The following is a 14,365-nucleotide window of genomic DNA, read 5'->3' on the forward strand; positions in this document are numbered from 1 at the left end:
CACACTAAACTAACACTACTAAACTCAACAACTCGCACACACACACATAGCAAGCCATGCCCGGTTTTGGCGCTGGAGTTTAGAACAATAACAGTAAACAGAGAAAGAGTGTGCCGCGCGAGTAATAAAACAAAACAGAAGCTGGTGGAAAAAACGAACTTTTAATTATAATGAATAAAGAACGAACGGGCAAAGCTGTTTGGGAGTTTGAGGGACAGCAGCTGCGGAATATGCCACACGTGGCCACGTGGTGGAAGTGGTCACGTGGTCGCGCGGAAGAAAATGATAAAATGAGAACTTTTTTTGTTATGAGTCCCTGAAATTTCTGCGTCACAACATTAGGAGCACTCTAAAAAACATTTGACAGTTAACAGATGACAGTTGCAATACTTACTAATGCGATCAGGATCTTTGGTTACTTACCTTCAGACGATCTTCTATGTTCAAGCATTCTAAAAGTACTACTTGAAGTCCGTACTTGAAATGCTCACTGTGCCCCAAGCTTGCTGCGATGAACAGGAAATGCTCACCTTCAGGTCCAATTTCCCCAATTTGCCGTCCAGCTTCTGTTTATCATCTTGCGTCGTGGCCAACTCGGATTGCAACCTCCAAACCCACCCCAGCAGAGCAGCAGCAGTGTGTCAAACAGCCTTTTTCCTTCGCCGTGCTCGCCATTACAGCAATTTCTGTTTATTTTCTAATGAAAATTATGGCGAAACGTTGCTACTTTTTCCTTCTCTGTCTGTGTAAGACCTTGGCGCTAGCTGGGTTTTGTTCCCCAGTTAAGCAGTTATACTTTGTGAAATTTATACCCGAAACTCGCTTCGAATTATTGCTCTTAATGTGGTCCCACGAACGCCATTTTGGGGGATGCTGCTGAGCAGACTTTTTTTTTCTTCTACCCCCCCTCCAACTGTCACACACGTTGCGTTCACTGGCGTCAGCAATTCTGGCCGGGGCAGGAAACGGAAACGGAATGAAAAACAATAACACGTACGTATGCGAAGAAGGTTGGCGCGCGCTAGAACAATTACAGAAATTTTCTAATTGCGAAACAAACTCTCTGTGCAGAGCGAAGTAAGCGGCGTCGTCGTCGTCGTCGCCATGGTAATTGTAACTTTTTATTTGGACTGCTGCTGTGGTGGGAGCTTTCCGGGTTCGGGAGGGAAAATCTATAAACTTTTGCTCGTTCAGGATTATGATTATGCCCCCTGGTGGGATTGTTGGTCGTTGTCGTAATGTCGGTAATTGATTTTTGCAGTGGGACAATTGCACTTTTGCTGAGGGAATTGATTGTTTTGAAATTAATGGAGAATGCAATAAAATTGTGCTAGCTTTCATGTCGTTTTGGTGTACTTTTCTTAATTGGACTAACTTGGTACTTAGTCTAAAACAAAATAGAGGAAATTTCTGTATGGATATTTTGTGTGACTCATATTTGGTTAGGATCAAGGAAGGCATCAATCATGTAGTTACAAAAGAAAATACAAAAAAATATCAAAATTACCAAATTTACCATAATTACCAAAATGACCGAAATGACCAAAATTACCATAATTACAAAAAATTGCCAAATACCAAAACTAACAAAATAAACAAAATCAACGAACATACCAAAATGACAAAAATGACAAAAATGACAAAAATGACAAAAATGACAAAAATGACCAAAATGACCAAAATGACAAAAATGACAAAAATGACAAAAATGACAAAAATGACAAAAATGACAAAAATGACAAAAATGACAAAAATGACAAAAATGACAAAAATGACAAAAATGACAAAAATGACAAAAATGACAAAAATGACAAAAATGACAAAAATGACAAAAATGACAAAAATGACAAAAATGACAAAAATGACAAAAATGACAAAAATGACAAAAATGACAAATATGACAAAAATGACAAATATGACAAATATGACAAATATGACAAAAATGACAAAAATGACAAAAATGACAAAAATGACAAAAATGACAAAAATGACAAAAATGACAAAAATGACAAAAATGACAAAAATGACAAAAATGACAAAAATGACAAAAATGACAAAAATGACAAAAATGACAAAAATGACAAAAATGACAAAAATGACAAAAATGACAAAAATGACAAAAATGACAAAAATGACAAAAATGACAAAAATGACAAAAATGACAAAAATGACAAAAATGACAAAAATGACAAAAATGACAAAAATGACAAAAATGACAAAAATGACAAAAATGACAAAAATGACAAAAATGACAAAAATACAAAAATGACAAAAATGACAAAAATGACAAAAATGACAAAAATGACAAAAATGACAAAAATGACAAAAATGACAAAAGTGACAAAAGTTACAAAAATTACAAAAATTACAAAAATTACAATAATCACAAAAATTACAAAAATTACAAAAATTACAAAAATTACAAAAATTACAAAAATTACAAAAATTACAAAAATTACAAAAATTACAAAAATTACAAAAATTACAAAAATTACAAAAATTACAAAAATTACAAAAATTACAAAAATTACAAAAATTACAAAAATTACAAAAATTACAAAAATTACAAAAAATACAAAAATTACAAAAATTACAAAAATTACAAAAATTACAAAAATTACAAAAATTACAAAAATTACAAAAATTACAAAAATTACAAAAATTACAAAAATTACAAAAATTACAAAAATTACAAAAATTACAAAAATTACAAAAATTACAAAAATTACAAAAATTACAAAAATTACAAAAATTACAAAAATTACAAAAATTACAAAAATTACAAAAATTACAAAAATTACAAAAATTACAAAAATTACAAAAATTACAAAAATTACAAAAATTACAAAAATTACAAAAATTACAAAAATTACAAAAATTACAAAAATTACAAAAATTACAAAAATTACAAAAATTACAAAAATTACAAAAAATACAAAAATGACAAAAATGACAAAAATGACAAAAATGAAAAAATGACAAAAATGAAAAAAGGCAAAAATTCTCACGAAAACTGTGTGATTCTAAAAAAATAATCCAAATGTTTCACTGAGTTCCTTGGCCGAAATATTTAGAACCTTATTTTTTCGTTTGGCCCTTAAGGTGACTTACGTCGTGTTAGGGTGGTTAATAAAATGGTCATTTTTGTTGATTTTCGTTAAAGCCCTTTTTTAATCATAACTCAGTGCCATTTCAACCAATTTTGTTGTCATGGACGTAAATGAAATGGTATAAGTCTTTCCTTTAGAAATAGCTAAAACTTTCAAAAATCAATTAAATTTGCTATATAAAAAATGAATCATGCATTCTGGCTAATGAAACAATATTCAACAATGTAGTGACAGCTATTACTAACAGTAAATTTGCTTATATTTACATTGAAGTCCCCAATTAAAACGCAGTATTTTGTTATCTTGGAAGCAGTAATTTCCGCAGTAATATAGCATTTTAATGCATTATTAATGGAAGCATGGATCACAGCTGAAATCAGAGCATTTTGTTCCGCTGCTAATTGGAGAATGCCCACATTGGTAAATCAACATTACTGAATTTCACAGGCGAAAGCCACAAATTATGTTCAAGGATTAAAAACCGCCATCAGCTCCGGTGCTTGCCCATTTGTCACCGCAGCGCATCGGCTTACACGAGCCTGACCCGGCTCGGAAACGCACTGCGACATCAACACCTGTGTTGCAGGTGGTAAAAACCACCTCCCCCAACCCTTAAATGCAGGCGCACGCACTCACAATAAAACAATTCCCTGAAGTTCTGCAACCGCCACAACACAATCTCTGCCACCGCCACGTGTGCACTTATCAATCGCTCTCGCGAGGTCACATTACGAATGCAAACATGGCCGACCTGCTCGTCGTTAATGCATACATTCAGGCTCCTTTCGAAGGTCAGTTTACCTTACGCCCGTCCCCGCGCGCTCGTGCGATCGCAATCTCAGCAGGCCAGTTAGCCCAGTGTGTATACAAGCATGAAAAAGGACCCTGTTTCCAGGCCTACTCTGTGTAAAGGACTCCGCTCATTACACGCTAGCAGGGCTCAAGTCGACGCCAACTACGTCGTTGACATGCACACAAACACACGTGTGCCGGGAGTCGTCGCATGCGTAACTTTACTAAAGTACCTGCTAATGCACCCCCTAACGACGTTATACCGCAACGTGTAGTAGTAGTAGGCCGTGAAGGTGGTATTATACGGGGAGGCTTTCCTAATGCCTTTATTTAGCATACATGATGAATGGAGGCAATCACGTCATTAGCTTATGACACGATTTATGTACGCGACCTGCCTTCTGGCAATGCCTACTTCTTTTTTTTGCTCTTCTGCAACTCTCCGAGACAAACTCAGGAAAAAGGTTCTCGAGAAATTTGATTTATTCGTTGCGTTCGTCGCCCTAAGGCAGTAACCCCTCACCAAAGGTTACTCCAGGAGGAGACCTTCATTGTATAGCAGCGTTGATAACGAAGGCGTGTCGTTGCTTTTTTTTCCTTGCCCCCGTTTTGCTGCAACCCACCCAACTTCGCCACACCACCTGCTGGGTGGATCGGGAATTTTTCAATTTTTACCACGCTATTTGATTGATATGAAATGAGCCCCGCACTGTATTATTCACTACTCTCGGGGTTCTTTTCTTCTCCGACCTGCACCCTTCCCGTCCTGTTTTTCGTTGTTGTGATGAGTTATGACTGGGTTTCGCCTCCCCTCTCGTAAAAAAAAGAAAAATCCTTCCAACATTGTTAGGAAAATGGAAAATGTACGCAACACCAGGACCGGTTAATGCTACATTGTTTACCACCAACACCGCACCCCTTCAACCAGCAACAGGTATGTGATTCAGTCCCGAAAAAGAAAAGGTTTTGCATACATTTAGGCGCGTGGTTTACAACATTCCGAAATTTTTGCCACTCTTTCTTCCCTCCCCCCAAAAAAAGTGCTGCAGTGTGTGGAGAACATAAATTTTTCTCACCGGGGCTCTAGGAAAAACCATCAAAAATGCTGTTGCTTACACACAAACGGGCGGGCTACTAGATTTATGCACACAAACACACACGCGCGCGGAGGGTTGGATGTTTTGCAAATTTGGGGAAACGTGGCGGTGCTGGTTTAACTTCATTTGGCTTTTTCTTAAAGCGATTTATGTGCTGGCGGAAGCAAGGTGTTGCGCACTGGCGAGCAGTGGGATTTTTGCATTCTAGATTAAATCTTAGAACTTTCAAGTTTGGATATTTGACTTTTTAAACTCAATTTGACAGCATAAAAATCTAGTTTTTAACATGCAATTTGAATTGAAACTATTCCGGCACTTACGCCACATTCATTGTGAAACATCCGCATCAAGTTCAAGTACTAATTTTCAAGCGAGTTAAATAATGTTGAACATGCTTTATCAAAAATTGTATTAGTATATTTTCAATTTAAATTTGATTTCGCATCTATAAATGATTTTGTTTAATCTCGGTTGGGCAATAATATGAATATTTTCCGAAAATCAACATATTTTGCAAAGAAAAAATATTTCTGGTTGATACTCTAAAGCAGTGATTCTCAACATTCTTCTAGGCTGGTTCCCCGCTGAGAATTGCTGCTCTAAAGCAAAAGATGTCTTTTTTAGACCCCCAGTAAATCAATTTTGGGAACACAACGTTTACCCGAGCAGGTAGAAATAACTGGAAATGTTCAGAAGGACAAGATTTGTTAATAAAACATCCAGATTAACCGTTAAAATAACAAAAAATAATACTAGAGATTTGTTCGAAAACTCTTGAAAAAAACTCATTCTGTAATCAAAAATTATTACGAAAAAATCCAATAACAGAGGAAAAAATGTTCCCGCGGATTCAATTTGGTGTTGGTCAGATATGTTTTTGCAATGGTTAGAAGTTGATGTTGGTATTGTTTGTTCCAATTCAATACTACATATTTTTATATGTTGAATAAAATAAGTAAACATTGGCTGACCGCATACAAATTTTGTTCAACATTTGGAAACAAAGATAAATTTTAACAGAGACAAGGCAAAATATCTAGGTGAGCAAATAACCAAAATAGTGAACTTGAAAAAAATGTTTGATATAAAATGATAAAACAATATTTCGCTATGCACATTTAGATTTTTTTTTACAAATTAAATATGCGGTTATATCAATAATTTAAAATATCAAGTTTCAATTTATTCACTTTTCATAATAGTCTTGATATAAATCAGCAGTATAAATTTGTTGAATAATTTAAATAATTATTCTATTATTTATTTTTTTGCAATTCCGTCGTGAACTACTTACTTTTCTTGTCATTCTTGAACGACAAAATAGCCTACTTTTCTGTACCAAAAATAACAGAAACGAATAGCAACACTTTTCAAAATAAATGCTGAAAAGTTCTAATTTTCAGCACTCAAATGGGTGCTGAAAAGTTGAAAATTTCAGCACTTGTTTCGAAAAGTTATACTTATCAACATTTTTTTTATTCAAACGATTTATTGACAAAATACATGAAAATTTGACATAAAATTTCACTCAATGGGTGTTTTTCTGGAATGCGAAAAATGTTGTACCCGAGCAAACGGAAATAACTTGGGAATAACATTTTTTGATTTTTCAAAATACTAGGCCAATAACATTTTACGTTATTTATAACATGATTTGTTATTCGCCGTTATGATTATTTTGTTATTGGATTGTTATTGTTATAACAGACTAATACCATTTTATGTTATTTTTCTAACAAATCTTTGTTATTATTTTTTGTTATTTTAACAACAAATCCGATCATCCCAATAACAGTTGGCGGTATTCTTCCATAACAAAAAATGTTATTCCCAAGTTGTTCTGGCTTTCAACCAATATCAGACCGATAACAAATTTTGTTTTGATAACATAAACTGTGATTGAACTCTTTGCAAAAAATGATTTTTCAAGAATATTCTATAACACTTTCTGTACATAATTTTCGAGAGCAGAAAATAACAAAACAAATCTTATTTGTGAATATAGTTCATTGTGTTGATTTTTAGTGATTTGCAGAATTTTAGAAATCAGAAATTTCCTCCATGATTCACTGTGATTATTACGTTAATCCACTGATTAAACTGTTCAAAAAAGCAAGGCCGAATTATTTCTTACATTTTAAGATATCCGACAACAAGATGGAAAATATTGCTTGCATTTTGCCTTCCTCACTGAGGTAAGGCTATAATCATAGATTATTAATCAAGTAGATGTCCCACTTGGAAGTTGCTCCATATACTCAGTTGGCGACACCCCTTCAGCGCTCTGCGCGCCATCACAGTCAAGTTACAGGTACTAAATTGCTAAACAAAATCATAGTACTCTATGGCTCTCCAAAAGATTGTTGACAACTGTCACTCTATTTGTGAAAAAAATCGTGATGGTAGCTGCGAGCGAGATTCACCGGACTCAAAATGTCCTCGAGAGGCGTAAATATGGTCCAGAAATCAACACCATGGTGCCAATGGCCGGTGTGACCACCGGAAAAGAAACCAGAGTTGTTTAGCAAGCCAACTACCCGGACTAACACGGTCAAGCAACTTGATTTAACGACCATTTGTCGGACGATAAATTAGACAAGAAGTAACCGACGTCCAACGTGTCGCCGATCACAGGGATTCAAAGCGTTGAAGGGTTGATACGCTTAATGAAGGACCGGAAGCTGAAGGCGAAAATAACGATAAAGTGAAACCACCGACTCTCTGGACGATAAGGCTTCTATCCGCGGTTCTCACCTCCTCTGTCATGTGTTCAACAACCTAACCCAGCCTCGTTCTTGGCGGAGAACTATTTACCCTCGATCCTACCCCAGTTCTCCACCAAGTTGTTCTGAAATCGTAAACAAATGTGTACTTCAATAATAATAATAAAGCGTGTTTTTTTTATTTTTTCAAATTTTAATTATACATTAATCTTCATTGTGCTGTAATGCTAAAACATAATACGTATGACTTCATACACTGTTTCAAAACGGGCCTGAGGAGAACCGTAGTAGAAGCTGGAGATTTGCATTTTCGTTGTCGAGAACGCTGTACTGGTTTGTGTCCGTTCAGGTATAGTTGGGAGCATCCGGTTTACTGCTTCCGAATCCAACGAAGTTCTGTTTTTACCGTCACCATGGTCATCTTTCCGGGAAATCACGAGGCTGTGAAAAACAAAAGTAGCTTTTTAATGAAGGATTTTTATATTTACCTTTGTTACATTTACCTGCCTTATAAATATATTTAACAAGAGCCAACCTGTTTCGACGTTGCCTAATCAATTAGCGGACTGGATTTTTTCTAACATGATCAAACATTTGCAAAGTCACGAGAGTTTTGACATTTCTTGGAAACAGCAGTTGCTAGTCGAAAGTTGCTTGGATATACCCACTGAGCATTGAACTGAAACTGGGGAGGATTTTTTTTTCAAACATTTCCAAAGGGTAGCTTAGTACCTGTGAATTGCCACCAGGTGTAATTTTGGCGTGGCGGTAGTGTCGCCAACCCCAACAGCGGAGTGGCGTATCTATATATATTTAGTCTATGCTATAATCCTGCCCTAAAAATGAACTTTTTATTAAAAGCTCGAAGACCCACCTTCATGTATACATATCGACTCAGAATCGAAAACTGAACAAATGTCTGTGTGTGTGTATGTGTGTGTGTATGTGTGTGTGTGTGTATGTGTGTGTGTGTGTGTGTATGTATGTATGTGTTCAAAAATCTTGCCAAGTTTTCTCAGCACTGGATGAACCGATTTTGATCGAACCAGTTGCATTCGACTTGGTTTAGGGTCCCATACATATCGCTATTGAATTGTTTGAAGTTTCGATAAGTAGTTCAAAAGTTATGTATAAAAATGTGTTTTCACATATATCCGGATCTCAATTATATGCATGTAAACGATGTCCGGAACCATCATCCGACCCATCGTTGGTTAGGTAATCAAGAGACCTTTCCAACGAGTCCACAACATCGAAGATCTGGCAACCCTGTCTCGAGTTATGACCACTTAAGTGATATTTATGTACTTTTTTGAAGCCGGATCTCACTTAAATGTATGTAAACGATGTCCGGAACCATCATCCGACCCATCGTTGGTTAGGTAATCAAGAGACCTTTCCAACGAGTCCACATAATTGAAAATCTGGCAACCCTGTCTCGAGTTATGACCACTTAAGTGATATTTATGTACTTTTTTGAAGCCGGATCTTACTTAAATGTATGTAAACGATGTCCGGAACCATCATCCGACCCATCGTTGGTTAGGTAATCAAGAGACCTTTCCAACGAGTCCACAACATCGAAGATCTGGCAACCCTGTCTCGAGTTATGACCACTTAAGTGATATTTATGTACTTTTTTGAAGCTGGATCTCACTTAAATGCATGTAAACGACGTCCGAATCCATCATCCGACCCATCGTTGGTTAAGTTATTAAGAGACCTTTCCAACGAGTCCACAACATTGAAGATCTGGCAACCCTGTCTCGAGTTATGACCACTTAAGTGATATTTATGTACTTTTTTGAAGCCGGATCTTACTTAAATGTATGTAAACGATGTCCGGAACCATCATCCGACCCATCGTTGATTAGGTAATCGAGAGACCTTTCCAACGAGTCCACATAATTTAAAATCTGGCAACCCTGTCTCGAGTTATGACCAGTTAAGTGATATTTATGTACTTTTTTGAAGCCGGATCTTACTTAAATGTATGTAAACGACGTCCGGAACCATCATCCGACCCATCGTTGGTTAAGTAATCAAGAGACCTTTTCAACGAGTCCACAACATTGAAGATCTGGCAACCCTGTCTCGAGTTATGACCACTTAAGTGATATTTATGTACTTTTTTGAAGCCGGATCTCACTTAAATGTATGTAAACGATGTCCGGAACCATCATCCGACCCATCGTTGGTTAGGTAATCAAGAGACCTTTCCAACGAGTCCACATAATTGAAAATCTGGCAACCCTGTCTCAAGTTATGACCACTTAAGTGATATTTATGTACTTTTTTGAAGCCGGATCTTACTTTAATGTATGTAAACGATGTCTGGACCCATCATCCGACCCATCGTTGATTAGGTAATCAAGAGACCTTTCCAACGAGTCCACAACATCGAAGATCTGGCAACCCTGTCTCGAGTTATGACCACTTAAGTGATATTTATGTACTTGTTTGAAGCCGGATCTCACTTAAATGCATGTAAACGATGTCCGGATCCATCATCCGACCCATCGTTGGTTAGGTTATCAAAAAACCTTTCCAACGAGTCCACATAATTGGAAATCTGGCAACCCTGTCTCGAGTTATGACAACTTAAGTTATATCTGTGTACTTATTTTTCTGGACCTAAAAAAAATAGCTGAAATATGTGTCCAAACCACTCATATTACCCATTGTTGGTAAAAAGTGAGGAAGGCATCAACCACATAAGTGGATTAAGTTAGTTTTTTGAAGTAAAATAAAGGAACTTCGCAAATTTTGCTAACATAAAAACTCAGCAATTCCCCACGAAAAAGCATGATTCAAAAAAAAAAGTTATCCGATCGGGCTCAAAAATTTTCTGGAACCCCTGGCCGAAATAATTAGACCTGTATTTTTTTGTTTGACCATTGGGGTGACCTACGCCGTGTTAGGGTTTTTTTAATTGAAAAAAGGCATCTTTTTGTACTCAAACATGTATAGGTCATCGCAGAAGTTTTAAAGTTATCGTTGTTTTAGTGAAAATAGTCGATTTTTTGCCGATTTTGTCATTCTTCTTTTTTTGCAAGCGGCGCGTCAAAAAACCCAGTTTTTATTTTCAATAAATCGTATCTCGGAATATTGAAAACGTAACTTCACCAATTTTTGATATGTTACGTAAAATTTTCCGAGGAATCTGATAAAAATATTTTCAGACATAGGCTCTCTGGTCCAGAAACCCTCAAAAACATTTTAAATTTTCATTTGACTTTTACAATGTTAGACTAGATATTTGAAACTTTGAACCAGTGCTTGTGAAATTTCGACATTATTTGTGATAGCTGACAGAACACTCCAATCGTCTTCACCACGACAACCTGATTTTTACATTTTACTTTCGTTCGTTTCACACACAAAGGAATGAGTGCTACGCAGTCACTCACACAATCATTGACTTCCCTCCAGGGAAAAAAATCGCTAAGAGAGCGGTCGTTTGACATTCTACCGAGATACCGATCATCTCTCCAATGATAGCAATCATATGACTTCGGTCACCACGTGGCGTACAGTAGAAAGAGAGAGACAAAAACGAGAGAAAGAGAAAGAGCACTTTGTCTCGTTCGGGCGGCTGCTTGAGTGGTGCTCATTTTTCGTTCGTTTCGTCTTCGTGTTTACGTTCATCGACCGTCGCCAAGCAAAGACGGTCATGATAGGCGTTGTGTGTCAGCGATCAAATATCGTTTTGGGAAATGATCGCTGACAGAATGTTCCGTCGAATATCGAGCAGTCCCATTCAGTGATAGATCCCTTTCAAGCCTTGCTTTGAACTATTCTTCCTTAAAAGCCTATCTAATACCCTTTCGTTTGCACCCATTTGCATCCAAGATAGCTAAAATCGGTTAAAATGGTGCGGAATTATGATTTTTTTAAAAAATGTGGACCACCCTAACACGGCGTAGGCTACCCTAATTGCCAAATAAAAAAAAAAGGTTCTGATTATTTCGGCCAAGGATTCCTTAGAAAATTTTGAGCCCGATCGGAGAATTTTTTTTACAAATCATGCTGTTTTAGCTGGGAATTGCTGAATAATCAAAAATCATTCAAAATTATTTCATCATTTTTCAATATAGAACATTACAGTTTGTTATATTTTTTGTGATTTTGGAGAACAACCCTTCGGCTTCAGTTGAAAGTTCATACTGTCCCAAATAGCATGTTCAGGTGTAGACCTACGGAAATCTTCGTTGCTCAGAAATGTGAACGAAACCAATGCGGGCCACCTACGGCATAATTCCTGGTAGGCCACCCAGGGCATCTCGAGGATACCCAAAATCTAAACTTAGCAATATGTAACCTCCCTATAAAGGCTTATGAATTGATCTCAATTGAAAGGTTCTCCAAAGCTCTGGTTTTCAAACGTTAAACCCTGGAGCAGAACTGTTAAATTCTCATAAAACACTAATTGAATTGAATAAACATTCAAAACAAGATAAGTTTCCCTTACAGCAAAAAAGGAAAAAAAATGTCAGAAGAGGGTTGAATTAACGAAAACAGATTTTAATAACTACATGGAAGCCATTTCTTCGCTGGAATTCAATATCCGCATTCTGCTTATCCCCCTTCCAACTTCTCATAAAGCAATTCTTTCCAGGAAGGTGTAATGGAGCTGCAGATGAAAATTTTCCCCGAAGATTGAGGATTTCGGGCTTGTTACCTTTCCGTTCTTTTTTTTTTTGCACCACCCATATCCCACGTTGCAGCTAATAAGTCTAATGTTGAACCTTTTTCTGTTTCTTGTTTCTCTTTTTCCAGGAATCAAAACCTTTCAGCTGGCAAACAACCACGGCCGCGATGGGACTGGCCCCGAACGGATTTCCAATGGTTTCCAAAGTGGACACAAGCAGTAAGTATATCTTACTTTAAAATCAACTTCTCAAATTGAGTATAAATCTGAAAACTCCCCCACATGTCGTCGCGCCCGTTGGAAAATCTCACCTGAAAAGCGAAAAGTTCCCTTTTCTCTTTTATCTGTCCAACTCAATTGAAATGTATGCGTTTTGCCCCTCCCCCCTCGTCTTCTTCTTCTCACATGTTTTTAATATTCTACCTGATGGTTTGCAAAATCTGCAGCAACCTCAGCAAGCTGGGAGAATGTGGGTGGGTGAGTTCCTCGCGCGGGTTGTTTCCACGTGTCTGACAAAAGGATCCAAACAAGCTCTGACTTACACTCTAAACGAACACACACACCCATGTCGGAGTCGTGTTCAACCTGAGTTGGGGAAGAAACACAAACCCCGGCGCAAAAAGGGGGCCAATCTGCAAATGTGTGCGAGGTGGAATCGACGTGTTTTGCTGGCTGCTAGATCTACACACACACACACACACACACACGTGTGTCAGGAGGAAGGAGAAGGGAACGAGCGAAGCAACATCACATTAATTATTCCCTTTCTCAATAAACGTGTCAATTTCGGGGGAGCGCACAAAAAGAATTTCAAATTTCTCGCAATCAAATATTCACGTTTTATCTTCTAGCAGGTTGGGGCCACACACAAGCACATATACACACGTGTTTTTGCCTTGAATTAGCTGCCGGTGGGAGTTGGTTCCGGAATGTTGGGTGGATGCTTTCGTACCTTGTTTTACAGTTTCCGGTTTGTGACTGGGAGTTTGAGAAGGACTGTGCAGAATTTAAAATAAGACAAGTTCATCATTTTTCGCAGGAGCTTTAAAGGTTTTGCAAAAGAGCAATTCTCTACCAAAACCGGAAATGGATTTTATTTGTATTTGTTGAAAAATGAATTTTGAAAAAATAGTGGGCGTAATATTCAATGTTTGGCAATTTTAAAATGTAAGTCTTGATTTAAAAAAAATGAAATTATCAATTTCAAAATATTTTTTTTTTAAAAGATCGGAAAATTTCACGAATGTTTCATGTGTTAACATTGATAATCGGACCATTAGTTGCTGAGATATCGTCATTAGAATATGGTGGGTTATTTTGGTGAGATTTAGAAAACTTCAATTTTCGTGTTTCTTTTTCTTAAAGCGGCTCTATCTCAGCAACCCGAGGTCCAATCTTCAATGTCTCTTAGACAATTTTATAGCAAATTTTCTGAACTTCTAAAAAAAATATTTTCAGAAATGGTCACTTATGGTCACTATTTTTCAAAATTGAAAAACTGCAAATATTTCGCTAAAATCAAGCTTTCGGTGGCTATATCTTGAAACGGAACCCTTTATCAAAAAATCTGTAAAGTACTTTTCTATTGCAAATTCAATTTTGCATTAAAAAATAATGTCAAATTTGTTTTTGCATGAAACTTCGATTTTTTCCAAAAATCACTATTTTTTCAAAAATTCATAACTAGGCGGCATTTTGCGGATTTTTGTCCCCTAAAACATATCAAAAAATCTCGAAATTCAAAAAATACGTATTTTGGGAAATTGAGTTTTAGTGAAAAAAAAAGTTGATAAAAAAATCTGCAATTTTTTTTCCGTGTGCCTATTTTTTTTCTCAAAAGTCCTCAACAATATCTACATTTTATTTACATACCATTTTTGTATGGACAGCAGCCAAAATTGTATGGAAACTTGTATGGGTGAACCAATGACGCAAAATAGCTTATTTGGTCATAGGGAAGGCCCCCACAAAGTTTAAGTCAATTCAAAAAAT

At 36.6% G+C, this 14,365-nt stretch overlaps 1 protein-coding gene across 2 annotated transcripts in view; it reads left to right on the top strand.

Annotated features, from left to right (window-relative positions):
- The window catches only part of LOC120422115 (cytotoxic granule associated RNA binding protein TIA1-like), a 610,909-nt gene that overhangs the window by 165,951 nt on the left and 430,593 nt on the right, over positions 1–14,365 (top strand). For both annotated transcript variants that reach the window (XM_052711638.1, XM_052711639.1), the window contains one exon: positions 12,502–12,592. In XM_052711638.1, the coding sequence (XP_052567598.1) occupies positions 12,502–12,592 (91 nt within the window). The remainder of the gene's footprint in view (positions 1–12,501; positions 12,593–14,365) is intronic.

The sequence above is a fragment of the Culex pipiens genome, chromosome 1 (genome assembly GCF_016801865.2).
Source record: "Culex pipiens pallens isolate TS chromosome 1, TS_CPP_V2, whole genome shotgun sequence".
NCBI classification, from domain to species: Eukaryota; Metazoa; Arthropoda; class Insecta; order Diptera; family Culicidae; genus Culex; species Culex pipiens.